An 18,444-nucleotide genomic window follows, 5' to 3' on the forward strand; every position below is an offset into this window, starting at 1 on the left:
AAACGCCCGACATTGATACGACAAGGACGTACGCCGTACTCGGCAACTGTGTCGCTGCTGGCTAGTTTAATGTTTTCTTTATAGGTGGTACATATTTGAAAATATTTAAAACGATCTCTATTACAAAATAAAAAAATGAGTAACAAAATGTTTGAAGTGATCAAGACGTGTAATTCGTCGCTTAAGTTTTATTTATGTCAGAAATACTAGGAGTCAGTTCTCAAGATTTTGAGTCGGTTGCGTTTCTTGTACCAATTCATTAATGGGAGTTCATACTAAAATATTTTCTTCCAACACTACGTTTTAGTTAAATTAGTACGTTATTTCAGTTTTAAAGGCAATGCGCGCGTTTTAAATTCTTTTGTTTATGTTCCATACTCTCCAATGATAACCTATCGTTATCAATAGTGAAATAAGATTCCGAGTGTCACTCGAACTTATTAAGATTAAGGGCGTAGATGTGGTCTAATAGTCATACTATGCTATTTCTTTAATGATATAGGCTATCAATGTTTAACGATAGTAACGAGTTGAAGAGGAGGTGTTGACGGTGTAAAACGTATGTAGATAAACCTAGTCAAAGGAACACATGTGTAAAATAACAACGAATATGTCCTTGCAAAAAATACAGTAACATTGTAATGTATGTGCAATTAAAGTGCACTCGAATGCGTGTTCGACAGGTCCGTTATCTTTCTTTTAACCGAGTTATAGTTTTTAAGCTTATTTAATTGAAATAAGCGGTTTTGCCGCTATATGACAATTTTATAGTATTGTTGTTGTCAATCTGTTGTGACGTTTATCCTTTTCACATAAACGTAGTTGAGTGGTCTTCTCGAGCAAATACTGCGCTGCCTCCCATTGACATAATGTTAGCTCACGCACGACCCACACGGATATTTGCGTCATTCGGACCTGTTACGTCATCACCACCTACAAACTGTTAAAATATTTTGCCGGCCGGCTTTTGGTTGTGTTCAGCGTGGGCTTAACATTAATTAGTGCTGCAGAAAACCTTATAAAACTTTATGTCCCTTATGCTGATAATATTCGTGTTTAACAATAGGTCGTATGATGCGTTGTCAACAACCGGAGTCGTTGTCCACTAGTCCTTCCACGTCCAGCGAAGGTGCTTTCTCGTGTCGAAGCTCTCCATCGCCACCTCTCAGCGAATCCAGTTCTTCTGCAGCCTGGAGCGGTCGCGGCTTACTTTCAGCTGTTGATGAAGGTATAGGACTGACTGACGATGATTTCGAAGACGTACCCAAAAGAAAAAAGGTCAGTATTTCAATATCATTAATTTTTTCATCACATCAATTATCAGTATTATAATTACAAATTTGCCAGTTAATAATTAGACGACATTTGAAAAGACTAATAATTTATCATTTTTTATACATGATACAGTTTCATTACTTTTGGTAAATAGTATACAAAAATGATATTGTGTAATAACGTTTGTTTTTATTTTTTTTTTTGCTTTATTATTGTTATTTTATTTTGCTATGCACTGTGAGAACATGTTTTTAGAATGTACTTATTGACCGGGTGGTAATTGAAAAAAAAAAAAAAAAAAACTGGTTGTGTTCACTCGATTGTCAGCAATGTGTTTTGAGTTTTATGTATATACTTCCTCCTTTCTCTGGAGATTTCGTAATAGCTTGGCAGTATCATTTTAAATGCATTGCATTATGGAATATTTAAATAACTTATTTGGTCACTGTGTAAGCGTCCTGTAGGTTTTATAGCATAAATTTAACATATTTAATTTTTGGCTATCCAAGAATTAGTTGAATTTTTGTTTTTCCTCATCATGTTTAGGCGACTAGAACGCACTCATTCACAGTGATGCATACTTAAAAACGTAGACGATTTTGGTTGACTAAATTATGTTTTGTTAAAACAACGCCGTTTTGAATATCCACATACCATGACGTTTAACCTTAATCGAAAAAGTCACAAACCGTATTAACTGAATTAGTAAATACGATTTTTGTTGTTATTTTACTTATTAACTGGAAATAATGGAGTAGTGTAAACCAAACCATACGTGAAACTTAGTTAACATGTTTTTTTGTTTAGGATAGATTTGAATAATAATTTAGCTAGACATCTGCAACAGTCCGATCTACGAGACCCCTAATTATGTATATCATGAAATTGTTTCAAACTATTTGGTTTGAAAATACTATGTTTCTCCTCTATGTATAATTTTTCTTTAGCCGCACGCTAGTTTTTACCAGCACAAACTATTTTGTTGTTTTATCGTTCTTTAGTTTTTTCGCCGACATTTTAAATAACTTGTTATCTACTATGTGTTAAATTCTTCTTTAGATAACATATACGTTAACATGTGTTACATATTTTATTGCTTCGAAAATTTTAATCTTTTATCAATTTAAGAAATTAAAAAAGAGAAAGTGAATGTTATTCTTCTTTTTTTTTATATTACAATTATTTCCTATATGCATTTTATGAACAATAACGATTTCTGTCAGTTACTGTAAAATCTCAAGTGTAATAAATGAATGATAAAATGTCAATACCTATGAACAACTTAAATTGCTAATCAAAGTAAGCCGGTTGTCCTTGTTATCCTTGACACGGTAAGATACCACCCGGAAACGTTGATTGGTCCAAGGACACGCGTGTAAAATTCTTTTAAAAATAAGTCCATTGCTAATGTTTTGGTTATATTTGGTTTCTCTACGATAGTAATATAAACATTGTAACTATTTCTTGTAACTAAAATTCTGATTATTTAATAATCAAAAGCAATAGTATAGAGCAATGGTATTACTCTTGTTGTTAAAATATGGTTTCTATAATTTAAGCATATTATGAAGTTTATGACTTACTAATATATCCTCTATTTTCCAAGGGATAGCCCGCCACTTCTGTCTTGGTTCTTTGTTCCAGTCTGGAATTTCACCCTTGAACCGGTTTTTAGATGCATATATTGAACGAACTCGCTTCTTTCTCCCATCCCTCTTTGCTCTCCCTACGTACAAAACAGCTGTTTCTGTAGGTTATAATTTACATTATTCCATACTACGACTCTGCCACCGGTCGACAGCCGTGAATACTTTTGAGTAGATATGGTCTGCTTTGTTATTATTTCTATTTATTATTATTATTTTTTTTCGGTAATATTTACCTTGACTAGTGTTCAGGAAAAAAACATATATATATATATATACATATGTGTATTGTAGTGAAAGAACTGCATTTTAATTTAATTGTTAAATAATTCATTTTTTAAAACAAGGTAATGCCAATGGTCATATTATTAGCGTTTGGTAGGAGAAACAAGCGTGCATGTGTATCGGATTGCATCGACATAAGTCCTTGGACGTGTCGATTTTTTTTATTATTAATTTTCTGTTGTTGCAACTTTAGCCTTGTCGACGCCACCGATGATTTTCGCAATTGCATCCAGCTGGTCCGGTGCACGTGTAGAACAACGTATTGTTGTTAGTGTGTTAATGTTGTACTTGGTAAACAATGTACGTACTGTCGACCTACGTATGTGCGTTTGGCTAATTTTAAATAACGGCTCTTATAGTAATAATGAGAACGGCCTTAAGAAGCTGCTGCTGGTTAGATTTGCGATCGGTTTCATAACGGAAACGGGCAATCTCCCAAAATTAAATGTAAAATGTGTAAAATCGTCTAAAAAAATCTTTACCATAAATACAGTACCACAATACCACACTTAGTGTTGTTAAATTGTGTTTGAATTATTTTCCCAAGCCACAGTTTTATCATAACCGTAACCACGAAAAGCCTATATTGATTGTAGTTATCTGTAATAATGTTTCTTTGAACCTTAACGTTTATATTGTAGTGTATTCCGAAGTTTTTTGTCTCTCCTACGAGACAATATAATCACAACAGTTATTGAATTCTCTTGATGTTAAAAATCTTAATTTTTTATAACTGCTGTAAATTTATTAATATTGATTGATCGTCTTTGTTTTTATTAGGAATTTGTTTTGGTTTGTTTATATTGTAGGACGAATTTTTCACTATACAAAAAATTGTTCATCAATACAAAATTTAACGACTCAATGATTAAACGTTGTTCATTTTCAAGATTATTTTAAGTTTATTAAAATGAATAAATAATTGCATTAGTTACATAGGAATTTAATAAAAAAAAATATTTCCTAATAAATAATAGAAAAAACTGTTGTGTTAATGATGTGGGTTACCTTAATTTATTTATTTTTGAGTTGGCATATTTAGTGGCTTTTTCCCGAGAAGGTGCAATAATCTTTGTGCTTTTGTATGCATCATGATGTTATACTGCGCATCTATGGACACATATTACTGACATTAGACGTAGGGGGTGAATTTTTTCGGTTTTGCGCACGCCTGAGAATGTTCTTTGTTCAGCCGACGGCCGTACTTGCTGCTCATGCACGTGGGGAGCTACCAGCACGTGTATAATGAAGGGGCTGATCGGTGCTGAGCATGCGCGTTGTATTACGTCGCAGTTGTTTGTTGTTGTTACGTGCACCTCTCTCCTCCGGTGGACGAGTGAGAGTCATGAACTGTGAGAGCAGCACAAAGGAAAATAGTTGTACGCGGGAAATCCCTACAGGTATTAGCGAGATGAGTTAAAATTGTGCAATGCCTCCGTCCAGTAATAATTTATATGTAAAAATTAATTAAGTAGCCGGTATATCCTAATCGTTTCAAGCATTTTAAATAACGGTATCCTGTCGGTATTAGTCATTGCCGCCGGCCGGCGTTTTGCTCTAGGAACACGTGTACCATCACCACACCTTCCCCCCCTTGAATTGCTGGTCGCGCATTCATGATGATACGACGCAAAAACTACGCATCTTTTCTTGGATTGCATCGTAAGGAACTCCGGTCCCCCCTCTCTATGAGCGGGGGTACTTTCGACCGTTGTTTTTATTATGTTTTGTTGATTCGTGTGCCGGTTAGCCCACGCGGCGGTCACTGTCGTCGTTAGCGGCTACTGTTATTTTGGTATAAAATTGTTCCGGCCTGTTTGATACCAAAACCGTATAATTCGCCGTTGAAAGGTTAATAACCACGGCCTAATAAATAAAATGGAATTTTCCTCCAATTGAAACCGTAATTTCAATTCGTGACGATTTAAATATTACATGTATGTAACTATAGGTATTTGTTAGTCAGCGTGTAAATGCGACTGCCCCGAGGGTCAAACATTCAATAGCGTTGTAACATAGTTGAATTTTATCTCATATTCATAAGTATTCAAAAAAATCACATATATCTCTCCGCCGGATCACTAAAATTTAATCTTTGTACGCCTTTTTTAAAGGCTGACCTTTTAGTTGACTTACAAAAAGGCTACGCATAATTAAAAAAAACAAATAATATTGGTGTAATAAATCGAATTACTGGTGCACATAATTGTTGTTACTATATCGTATTTTAATTATCCTGAGTTTTACCACAAGAAAAATAATTACCAATACTATTCATGATATATTAATACCACTAGTATTTTGTTAGCGTTGGTGAAATAACATAAAGAGTTCCCCGACAGAGTTTCTTGAACCTCTGTTATGGTCGTAGGGATTGAACGCAATATCTTAGCCGATGCAACACCGGGACTCAGAGTTCGACGACCCCGTGCCGATGCCCCTCTGCATTAAGCTGCTGCTGCACCTCCTCCCCACGGCCCGTGTACATACGCATCTCTTTTTTTTTTTTTTTTCGTGTTACTATACAATAACGTTATTGTCACACTGTTAGCGCTATAGGAAACGAGCCCCTAAATTACGTTCGTTTGATTTTTCTATTGCACGCGAATGCACGTTTGTGTTTACATAACAATCTCTATGGTGAGATACAATTGGGTATTTATATTTTTATTTATGTAAACAACGCCGATGGTACTTAGACAATGAGTGATTAAATAACAATAGTAATTAGTGTGATCGACCATTAATCGGTCATTATGGTCAGTGCATTCGCGTGGGGTAAAAAGAAAAAAAATGGTCTACTGATAATGACTGACGGCGGAGGAGTCGGTGACCTCTGCCCACCGATTGCTCAAGGTCGTTAATGGATGTTGGCGGCCGGGTGTAACGCACCCCTGTCATCGACTGACGGCATTCGAACCCGTTCATGGCGTCGAGGGCAATGTACACGATGTAACAACAAGGCTCTCTCTCACACGCACAGCATAGTAGCGCGTTGATTTTTATTTTCTCTTTTTCTGGTATCAACAGAACACTTTTTTCCTGTTGTATGATTGCTATGGGTAAGGTCGTGTCTGAATTATATAATAATAACCCGTGTAGGGTTTACAGGTATAAAAATAGTCGACCTCAGTGTATTTTTAAGAAAATCTCTACAACCCATGATAATAGACCATTTCTTTCTCTTGTCTCGCACACAAATGCGTCGCAGTCCCGTGAAGATTTATACAAACCAGTAGAGGTTGTGCGATACAAGCGATAATTGACTGGATTGGTTAATCGAAGAATCGGCCTGTGCTTTTTCGGTTTGGTTTTTTTCTAAAGTGACATATGTAAAGTATAAACACAGTGGACAACATCTACAATTGCCATTCGTTGGACGATAAAAAATTGAATGTGCGACACCTCGTTTTTGATCATGTTCGCTGGCGGCTTTGGTATTTGTCGGTAACCATAGCAAGCTGATATTAATATGTTTATTGTTACGTCTGTGTTTTCATTGAAATTATGGTAAACGTTTTATTTACTTTTGCAATTGGAATATTATGATACAAAGATCAGGGTTTCAAATGGAAATATTTTTGAAATCAAATAATCATCCTTTAAACACCGATAGTGTTTATAGATAGCCGACTTCAATTTTAGTTGATTATTTCTCATATAATTAACGTGATGAAAAAGCATATCAAGTACATTGTGTTTAGTTATTTTTGACTTGTACACTAAGCACGTTGATTTGGCACGTTCTTGTAATCGCCATTAACGTAAATACCGTATGTGCTCGACGATGTTTGTAAAATAATTATTTTCTTTTTGTTTACAAAATTTCTACTCTGATTGGTTTATTAACACCGGCAATACGTGCGGTCCAAGTTACACTGAGACAATAACGTATGTTGTATTAAAATGGCAACCGCTTTTTTTTTTTATATATATATTTAAACAGGCATTTAGTGTTCTACGACTTATTAATATCAATTATTATTTAATATATTGCCATAGTTTTCTGTTTGCCAAACGTCCAGATAAAAATTATACGCAATTATTGGATTTCTCCGCCCATAAGACGATAATAAGTGTTATGAGGAAACAAAAGGAAGAGAATCCATTTTTTTAATCTTAATTTTTTCTATTATACTTAATGGAATTGTTGTTTTTATAATTATTCACTTGTGTGTTCACGCACATGCGTATTAACTTATAAACAATACCATCCATTGTTAATGATAAAAATTATTTTTTGAAAACGAAATAGTTTGTCACAAATTTCCATCGCCGCGAGCAAAGTGTTTTTGGCTATTAGTCTTTTGGGTAACGTGTCTAAATAACTTTGAGTCAAAAGACTTTTAATAATGAGAATATATTCTATTTGTCCTTTTACGATTAACTGATGACGACAAGTCTGTAGTGCTAGAACCCTTTTTTTTTTACCTCTATCACAGCTATATCTCTCCTTAAAGATAAGCAGTCCTTCTTACCCTTTACACAATAGTTGCTATCCCAACAATTAATAATGCATACACAATTGATTTCAACATTTTTTTTTAATTGTGTAAACAACTGGTTGACATTGAGACAAAAAAGTTTATCTAATTAAAATAAAGTTTTAATTTGCAAATAGAGCATTTGTCGGTGGTTAAAGGTTATCGATGTAACACAACTTATACAATTTCTTATCAATATAAAATTTAAATGTAATAATATATAATTCCATAAAAAATACGGTTGTGCATTTTAAAAACACTTGCAGCTGCTCTGCTAAACTATCGAATTATGCGAATTTCTAATTTTAGTAAAATGTGCTTACTGGATTATTCTTTGTCTAAATGTTATTATTTTAATTGAAAACGTGAACAAATAATTATTTGTAAAGGCGTGTACCTTGTAACGATTCTAGAAAATAACACGTTATATTCTTCAATAATATAGTTTATTTTAATTAGTTAATGACCTGCCTTCATTAAAATTGCATTGTTGGCAAGTGTTAGGTGATGCACTTGTTCAACACGTTTGACTTTTCTGCTGCGGTTCTTGAATATAATGAACTACTACAATATTATGATTACATAACACGTTTGTTTGCATATCTATTGTGCGTGTAACGTTATACGAACACATTTAAATTGCGTTACACTTGTAAGGAGTTGGCGCGGAGGAGTAGTGTTATGATGAGAAAGAAACAAATAGATTTTATTAATAGAGATGACTGTGCAGTGTTGTCGGTAGCTCAAGAGATGGATAGGGTACCGAATAATAGACTTACACAGTACTTTTAAATTAATTCATCAAAATTTTCTCTTCAAGGCGTTATAAAAATTGTATTTTATCATATTTTTAATCGTTCGTCCATTGTAAGATTACGGTTGTGATATAAACCTTATCTAGTTATTACCTTACAAACAATTTTTTCTGTCTTCCGCTTTGCTTTGTTAGTGATCATTGCACTCCTGTTATTCCCGATCACCTGGTTTAGTGTTATGTGTGTGTGTGTGTGTGTTTACATCTTGAGTTTATTGTACACGCCACTACTGCGCATAATATTATACTGTATTGTATACGTTTTCGAAGGGTAACGACCTCGGGCCAATGTCATCCAACCGCACACCGACGTGTTGTTGTGTCTTGTAAAATCACCGTTACCGATCATTCTTGGTTGAACTTTAATGGTATAATATATGCACAAATGTGATATTTCATTTTGAAGTATTGTATTATTTGTTCAAATGTCAGTCGGACATTTTACTTAACTTTGAAATACTTTAATGAACTTATGATTGTGTAGTTTTAATCATCTGACAAGTGATAATTGACACATTTTTGCGATACAGAGTTTAAGTTATCACCTCTGTTATTATTATTTGACAGTTGGCAATAGTCATTGTTTTAGGGATCTCTACTATTGTCGCTTGCGTCGTTCCTTTGTCCCAACGAATTTAGTAATCTAGAAAAAACGTTCGTGTGAAAACGTTGACCGATTTTCGGTTTTCGTTGAATCGATGAACCTTGACCCCGTGCACAGAAATCTATGTTAAAAAATATTTTAACAAAATAATATGTATTTAGACTTATGTCATATGTTGTGACCATTGTTACAACACACTACATAAAGTATGTTACTCTACACTACTCGCTAAATATATTTAAGGTTCTTAACCTTTCTTCCGTTAAATATACGTCACTATTATTGGAGGCATTGAATCTGTAATATGCGTCGACTGGTGGTTACTTGAGGCGGTCTTTTTTTTAACTACACTAATTGCATTTTAATATCTTCGATAGTCGATACTTTTATTATTTAGAAATTGTTTGTCTGGTAAATTGATTGTAGTTATTCGAAAATATACTTCGTTGGATAAGTTTTGGATGAACAAACGTCGAAAACCGGTAGGCACAGTACAGCTTATAACTACGTATGCGCGTTTGGAATAAAACATTGGCCATGACTTGTCTAGAGGGAAAATTGTGTGAAATTTTTAGTTCTGTTGCTTGCATTCATTGCAAAAATTAACATAAAGTACGCATTGATATCAATAAATTTCACAATACTGTGTTGTTTATAGTGATAGATATATGTATTTAATATCGGATAGTTATTATTTGGACGTCTGTTACCTACTCAAAGCGATTTACCTGAACTGAAATATTCCTATTTGTTTATCACACCGCTGCTGTAACCTTTTTGGAACGAAAGTGAAAGTTGCACAACAATTTTAAATAATAGACGTTTGCGAATTGTGCAGCAGTCCGCCATTCTCCTCTTGCACACGATAGAAAAACAGTGTAAACACTTAAAACAGTTAGATAGAGTGACCAGGGCCCGCAGTATATTTCTACGAAAAGGGAAAATACACTCGAACGTGTATGTATACACACAGTATAGCTGCATGCTTATTGGTTGCCTGTGGTATGTGATCCGGTAAAAATTCGGTCAAACATTAACTAGGGAGTGGACGGGTTTATACATTCCTTTAAGTGTTTTTTGTAGATAAAATTTACTTTCGCCCGCTGTAGTATTGTACTCTGATTTTACAACTGTTATAAAGAATTCATGGTAAAACTGTTATAAAACAATGGTGAACATATAATGGCCAAATTCCTTGTTACCGATAGTGGTTTTTTTTTTTGTGATTTATGTGGTTGCATTCTCTCTGACGGTTCACTTGTTCGATGTCCATTGAAGTTTCGATAACTGTATGTGATTATATTTATCTAATTACATTTATTTCTGATTTATATATTTGGGACAACGGACGACATATTTGTAGTTATTTATTAATTTAGAGCCTCTTAAAATTGTGCTAAGTCCTTGTCTTAATTTACATCCGACCTTCTACTTGTAATTTTTGCCAAAATTATTTAATGACATCATTATTTTTGGCCGAACTCGACGTTCGCTGTTAATTATTCGTTTAAAACGTTCACAAATTGGGTTTTGCCATCGATTATGTCGTTTGACTATTTTGTGATGATAGGCCTCTCTATGTCGTCTATTTTAAATTAGTTTTTATTACTCTGTTATGCTGACAAGAAATTCGATAATAGGTGGGTCTGAAGTTAAACGCTTTTAGCTAAATACTACAATTACTATTCTTAGTAAAAGTAAATGCTTACCTCCTCGATTGAACCATTAAAATCTTTATAATGGGGTATTATTAATGTTAGTAACTTGGTTGTGTGACCTATATGAGCGTATAATAATAAATTATAATCATTGTATTTTTGAAATGCATCGATGTAATGAAGTCGTCGGTCTTTTATGCAATTTCAACTGTCGTTTAACACACATTTTATAATTAATAGTATTTTAAGTGCGTGTGGGACTACATACTGCTATGGTTGTAACGGTGGCGGATATGATGGGTGATGACAGGAAGAGGAGGAGAAAAACGACATTGCGCAGTATATACAACCGCCAAAATTGAGAGGGGAAGTAAAAAAAAGAGAGACGAGGCTTGTGATACGAAACTAGGTCTGTTCGCATGTATGCGAGTGCGTAAAGCTCAACTGCTGGAATCGGGTCGACCTGACCCAGTTTTAGTTTCTACGTACGAAAACTACTGCAAGGCGAATGTTAATTGTTATGCGGTTGGGGCTACCCCGACCACCTTTTTCTGTGCAGCGACTTATCTGTAATAATTAAACGTATTCCAGTGACAGATGTTTTATAATGATTTTTTTGTTTTATTATGGCTTATTTGGTCAGCTCGAAATTGAGCAATCCACTCATTTACACTCGTAATGATTTTGTGTACGCTTTTTGTATTTTATTTAACCGATTGCAACCGAAATTGAAGAATTACAATGCTTTATTTTCGCGTTCCGAGTATAAATGTGTATAAACAAAAGCTCTGAGAGTCCGGAAAATAGTTGCGCTCGTAACGCCATGGTAATGTTTTTCCAGAAATCGGGGAATTGGGTTATACGTTTGACCTGGTTACGTTGTAAGGGGAGAGAGCGCTTTGTTTACGTGTCTTCTGCGTTGTACACAAAGAGATCGATAATACCGCCGTGTGATGTTCCAACGGAGGAGAGGTTTTCGTTGCAGCGTCGGTGTTTGTTGTGATGGCGACTGCAGGAGAGGGGAAGAACAACGCGAGAATTGGGTGCGCGCACTAAAGTTTGCTCGCGTGGACGAGAAGGGGAAGTTGACGGTGTGTGTGCACGCGCACGGCATATACCGCACGTGGGCATCACCGCTTCCTCTGCCCGCATCCGCATCAGCAACTCGGTGAGCGCATCGATCCGACCGGCCGGCTTTTACGGTCCTTCCTCGTGGCCCATGCTTACTGACCCCGTTTCGCTAGATCCCTTCCCGGTTTACATGCATGCACAGGCTTGTACAATAATTAAACTGTGGTGTGTGCACATGAATGTTAAATGTATTAGGAGATAAATATTCGACAAACATATGTGCATGGAACAAAAAGTTGGCTGCCAATATGCGCATATTGGCCCCTGTTGGAATTGACCTATTTTCATGTAATAGCTCTGTGCTGCACCGGCCTCATTTGCTTCCCCCTTTCCTTTCGCATTCTCCGTCGCTGTTGGCCCAGCGTACTACTCTACACGAATATTTGCTAATACATCGCTGTGATTGGATTATTTTTCGTGTTGGAATTATTATGATAACGTGTATGGATAATATAATTTTGAATTTTTTCTTTTCATAAAAGATGTTTTTTATAACCATTTCGTCCTTGGCAACTGTGGTTATTCTGCATTATAATTTTAATGGCAAAGGTGTATTAATCATTGCACATTTCATAACGCACGTGCACTAAGTAGAATTTATTTTTATAGTCGTCTAATTGGAAACCATCGCATATTATTAGTATTATGCGTATAAATGAATAATATCGACTGGGTAACACAATGCACGTTATTCTTAGTATTTTACAGTCCACGCGCCGGTAAAATGCAAGTAAGCGATTATGAAGTATTACATATCAATGCTTCGTCGTTAGTAGGTGACCCGGTAAAAAAGCCGGTACCCCATGTATTTATATAGACAAGGGCTTTACTCAACGTTCGGTTCGAGTTGACCTTTTTTAACTCGTTTAAAGCTTCGACGCTGAATATTTCCTCAAATGTAATTATTTTCCGATCCAAGTTCAAGACCGGTGGTGTATAGTTCATTAAATTATTCCAAGAAATATTGTTGTACTGATATGTGAAAAAATATTTCACGATCACATTTTTATTTGTTGAATACATTTCAATGACGGCATCGAATTACAATGTCAATATTTTTAGGATCTGAGGAAGGAATACAAATAATATTACAATTTGACACTGTATTATCATAACAATTTTCTTAGTTGCCGGGTTGTTTTAATTTACAATTATGCGTTATGTGACCTCGTCTTAAAAAATGTTTTGAGTATTATTATAAATAAATGTGTATATTTAATATTTCTTGTTTAAATACGATTGTAATTGTTATTATTTATTTTTTTACTCTACAATTTGTTTTAAAAATAATGACTATTCAAATGGATAAATTTTATTTCTATAAAATCTAATCGGTTTGTAAATCTTTTTGTTCTATTTCAAATAACTTCAAATCTTCAAAATCCAGTGATACAATGTGGAAAAGAATGTTTATTAATATGTCTATTGGAGCGTATTTTGGAACATTTTTGCATATTTGTTAGTATACTTAGAATCTTTGATACGAATAGGGTATTGCTTTAAAAGCTCACCCGTTATGGTCTCGAAATTCGGTCACGGCCATCTTTATTTACTGGGTTAAAGATTAGTCTGTGTTATACGCTGTTACTTCATGTCAATTGCCTTTTTACTGTTCTCCCTTGGTCGAATAAAAAATTAGCAGTGAAATAATCTAGGTGTTTGTAAAGAACAAAAGATAAACTTATATTGTTAGTATAGGGTTAGGTTTTATTTTCTATTGATCAAGTAGTAGAATAAAAGGAGAAGGCTTAAATTTTGAACAATTCTTTGATTTTTTAACATTATACTGGCCATTATTTCTAGATGCGTTATTTTACAATCAACTTACTTAATTGTTATTTGAATTTTACAGACGGATTGTCGCACAGTTTTCCAATGTACATGGCGTGGTTGCGTTACTATAGCCACAACAGTAGCTTCCATCGAAACTCATGTCCGTCAAACTCATTTAGGGTAAGTCTTAACCTAAACACATTAATGAATCAATAATTTTTAATTTGAATTCTAAGTAATTAGTATCTTATCCTTACTGATTATTATTTCCTGTATTTGACTTCTAAAATACAATAATAACAAAAAGTGTTACTCTATAAATATTTTATTGTTGTTTTTTAGACCTCGACGCGAGAAATCTCCTTTAGATGATTCCACGAATGATTCGATTGATGATCACGAGGAAGAGTTTTATTACACAGAAGTTGAATTAGGCGCAGCTTCATCACCTCCTACTTTGTCACACCGTGATATGGCGCGTCCACCCCATGAAGGTAAACCACTATTTTATATTCAAATGGGGTTCAAATTCTATATTTTTTCATGTTGTAGATCCCGAGTACCAAAAAACTTTAATTATACCACGCACTGGAGCAGGCCCAATGACTATACCGAATTCCTCTCCAAATTGGCCTTTCGCATCTCTTAATGGACAGGTATGGAATTAATTATTATCTCACAACCAAAAAAAAAAAAATAAATTTAATCACATCTATTTTAACACTAAATTATTAATTTCTTAAATGTCAATAGAAACAAATTAAGATGATGTATCAGAATTTGGGTGGTCCGAGATTCCCTAGTAGTCCAATGCGTAAAGTCCGAGGTGAAACAAAAAAATGTCGTAAAGTATATGGCATGGAACACAGAGAAATGTGGTGCACCCAATGTAAATGGAAGAAAGCATGCACAAGATTTGTGGGTACTATGGAAAACAATGCACAATTAGCATAGAAATCATAATACTATGCTAAAATCACCATCATGCTAACTGCCAAATTATATTTTTTCCTTATTATTTTTATGAACGCATAATACTTCAGCGTTTAATTTTTTTCTATAATAAATTTTTCACAAAATTTGTACTCCCAATTTTATGTAGTTAAAGACAAATTTTGATTTATGTTAATATTTAAAACATATATTTATAAAGAGTTTATTTAATATAATTTGAATATTATACTACTAAGTTGTATACATACATATATTATGTATAGATTTTAAGATTTTATCTATATTAAGTTATTTGCATAGTTATTCATACAATTAAAAATTGTATTACAATGGTTTGTAAATGTTTAATGCCTTAGTACTTGGAAATAGTTCCTCAGGATATATTTATTTAGCTTGTCGGAATATTTTTTATCTGACTTTTTTTGCAGTTAAAATATTTTTCATTGAACAATCCTTTGGCATATATATATATAATATTTTATTGCAAAGTATTAGGTTTTCTTAAAAAATATTTTAAAAAATATATAAATATTTTGAAATAAAAACAATAAGTCCTAAGCTAAAGCAATAATTTTTTTAAAGAAAATATTAATTTTAAACTATATATCATAGTAATATTTAGATTTATTATAAATACTTTATTGATTATAGATTTTTGAAAATGCACATAATTTTTAATTAAATATTATTATCAAGAACAAGCATTTTTCCTCTAATATCACTTTCATCAATTATGTTTTGTTTCTCTCAAATGTAATGTTAACACAATACTTGGTTGTATTATTTTTTATTTATTTATTGTTTTAATGTTATTTTATTGTAAGTAGTTACCATTGGCTCTTTTGAGTTTGTATTTACTATTGTTGTTTTATTATATTATGATTTTTATTATTCATTTTTTCAATTACTAGGTATAGCACTTGTGACAATTTTTATTTTATTTTTTTTTTATTAATATTATGTAAATCAGTCAATTTAATAGTTCAAAAATAATACAGCGAATTTTTTTTACCATAATAATTAAATGTATAGCTGTTTAATATTTTTATAGTACATAATAATATATTAAAAATATAGTTTTTTTCTTACCAAACAAGGATTCAGATAAAATATCTCACATCATTTTTTAATTATTTAGTATTGTTATTTATTATTTAAATGCTCTCTGAGACAATCTTAAAAACTAATTAGCATATCTTCAATATATTTTTTTTGAACAGAAGTTCAATTGATGAAGCTCAACTTCAGAAAAATAGATTTAAAAAAGTTCTTTATTTTAAAAGAAGTCTATTATTGTAAAAAAAAATTAATAATTCAGATGTGTTCAAAAACAAAAATTGATAGACTTGTTATATTATGTACTAAATATGTGAATTTTTTTTTTTTTGATCTCTAAGTATACATAAATTATATAAATAAATATTTATATTCAAATATATTTATAATTATTTATGTATAACTTTTTTATACATAAGAGAGCATAATTTGAATTTAAATCTTTTTACAAAAAGCCAAAGTTAAAAAAAAATGTTTGTTATCGATCTCATTATCAAGTAACATTAATTTTAGGGCAGGTGCTTAAGAATTAAGTATTGCAATTTATTATTGTTTTAGAGTAAAGTAAAATGCTAACTTGATATTAATCTCTTGTTATTAAAAAAAAAAAGTTTAATAAAACATGATAAGCAATTTACAATGAGTGTCCTTGAATCTGGATTACTTAAAATAATCTTAATATTATACTTAAAATATATATTGATATATAAATATATATATTTTTTTGGATTAATGAATTATTTTTATTATATATTCTATTTTAGAGTTTTTATTGATAATACTTAAGTATATTAATATATGATTTATTACGTAACAGTAGGGTTTAAATGTTTTACACTATTAATATTGTTAATACTAATTATTTTAATTCTTTATATTCCAAGTATTTACAAATAATTGTTTAACAACTATACATTTTTGTCCTACTCAAAATTGAAGTTTTACAATGGCTGTGTATAATTGTTATTGCAATATTACTTTTAATTACGTTTTCAGCTATTTGTCTTTATTAGAAATAATTATTTGTGTTAATGTGTGAAAACAGAAGCAAGTATTGTTTGTACAATTTTATTCTTCTTAAATTTAAAATATTCTATTTTTAATAGCAGCTTAATAATTAAAAAAAATCGAGTTTAAATATCATATATAATATATATATATACTCTTGCCTTGTTTGTCTTCAGTAAAATTATTTAATATTGTAATCAGCTTTGATTTTTAGATTGTTTTTAAAGTAATAGTTTTGTCTTATTTTTAATAATAATTAATTAAAAAAATGACTTAAATGTGTCAAAATTTGTGTAAGTGTATGATCTAGAGTATATAATAAAATGTCACTATGTATAATATATAATATATCTAGCTTTAGGAATGTCTTGGTACAATATTTTGGATGTATGAAAAAATCATTATAATATTGCAATGTGTTAAATATTATAATCTTTATTATTTATGTTAAATTGATATTATTAAGAAACATGTATTTTCTCTTTATGGAACTTTAATATTTACTAAATGACTTAATTAAAAATAATGTAAATAAATAATATACAAACAAATTATATGTACTCAGATCTTATTTGTTTTATTTTCCATTTCTATCTTTCCACGTATTAATTTTTATACTAGTTATTNATTTTCCATTTCTATCTTTCCACGTAGTAATTTTTATACTAGTTATCCACTTTGTACTTAGCAATGGTACATTATTTATATTATTATTGTAAATAATATTGCAATAAAACTATTTTAATAAATTCAAAGGCTTTCTTCTAGCTTATAAATAAAAGTACATGAATATTAGTGTGCAAACAAGACTAGTTAGTAAAATTATTTAAATGATCACCCATCTTAAATTCTAAATAATCTTACTAATTTAAAAAATTATAAAACTATATGTTTCAAAAACCTGAATTCTTTAAAACTGTATTAAACTAATCTTAATACAATGTACTTAAGATCAAAGAAAACCTAACTGAAAATCTTGATATTTAGAAGTTATTGAGCATTATTAGGTTTTGTAACCTGTTTCTAAAATTAAAAATGTTACATTTAATTTATACAATAAATAGTAAACCATTTTTAAACTTCTCGTTTAGTATTTGACACAGTTGGCCACAAATAACTGAACTTTTTTGTCCCAAATAATTTATATGTACATAAATAGATTAATATTTTTTTGTCGTACCTATTATACATTTTCTATTAATTAGTTATTCATAATCACTGCAAGTTGACTACGAAGAGAGTTATAATAAAAAGTTTAGCTTTTTACTTTTTGAAAATGACTAATGTTCAAAAGTAGGAGGGAATCTGTTTACTTTATTATATCATACTAAAATGTTGCACAGTTCATTTATATAATCATTAAAATAAATTTAGTGTGCCATAAAAAAAAAATTGTTTTTTTTTTTAAAAAGCCACCCTAGTGATTTTGTTAAGAATGATTCAATAAAGTTTTTTATATTTATATAAAATATAATTAATTTTAAGTGAAAGCTTCAAGTAAAAAAAGGATATAATTTAAGTTATCACAAAAATACACTATAAAATGCAAAATACAAATACAATATAGTTAGTTTTTAGCCATTTATTAAACTACAAAATAGCAGTACACAAAATTTTATGTATTTTACATAATTTCTAGTATAATAATAAAAATAGATATGACAATAATTAGTATAGTAAAATATAGACTAATAATACTTTTCCACAAATTTTTTTTAGTATAGCTTGTATTATTCATTTGTATAATAAAAAATTT

At 31.4% G+C, this 18,444-nt stretch overlaps 1 protein-coding gene across 1 annotated transcript in view; it reads left to right on the top strand.

Annotated features, from left to right (window-relative positions):
- Positions 1-17,248, top strand: part of LOC126907996 (zinc finger protein 395) — a 24,655-nt gene extending 7,407 nt beyond the window's left edge. Inside the window, exons 4-8 of the mRNA XM_050689783.1 lie at positions 1,067-1,278; positions 13,750-13,850; positions 14,013-14,164; positions 14,223-14,326; positions 14,424-17,248. Coding sequence (XP_050545740.1) covers positions 1,067-1,278; positions 13,750-13,850; positions 14,013-14,164; positions 14,223-14,326; positions 14,424-14,624 — 770 coding nt within the window. The 3' untranslated portion in view covers positions 14,625-17,248. The remainder of the gene's footprint in view (positions 1-1,066; positions 1,279-13,749; positions 13,851-14,012; positions 14,165-14,222; positions 14,327-14,423) is intronic.
- The last annotated feature ends 1,196 nt before the right edge of the window (positions 17,249-18,444 follow it).

The sequence above is a fragment of the Daktulosphaira vitifoliae genome, unplaced genomic scaffold (genome assembly GCF_025091365.1).
Source record: "Daktulosphaira vitifoliae isolate Bord-2020 unplaced genomic scaffold, ASM2509136v1 Scaffold_5, whole genome shotgun sequence".
NCBI classification, from domain to species: domain Eukaryota; kingdom Metazoa; phylum Arthropoda; class Insecta; order Hemiptera; family Phylloxeridae; genus Daktulosphaira; species Daktulosphaira vitifoliae.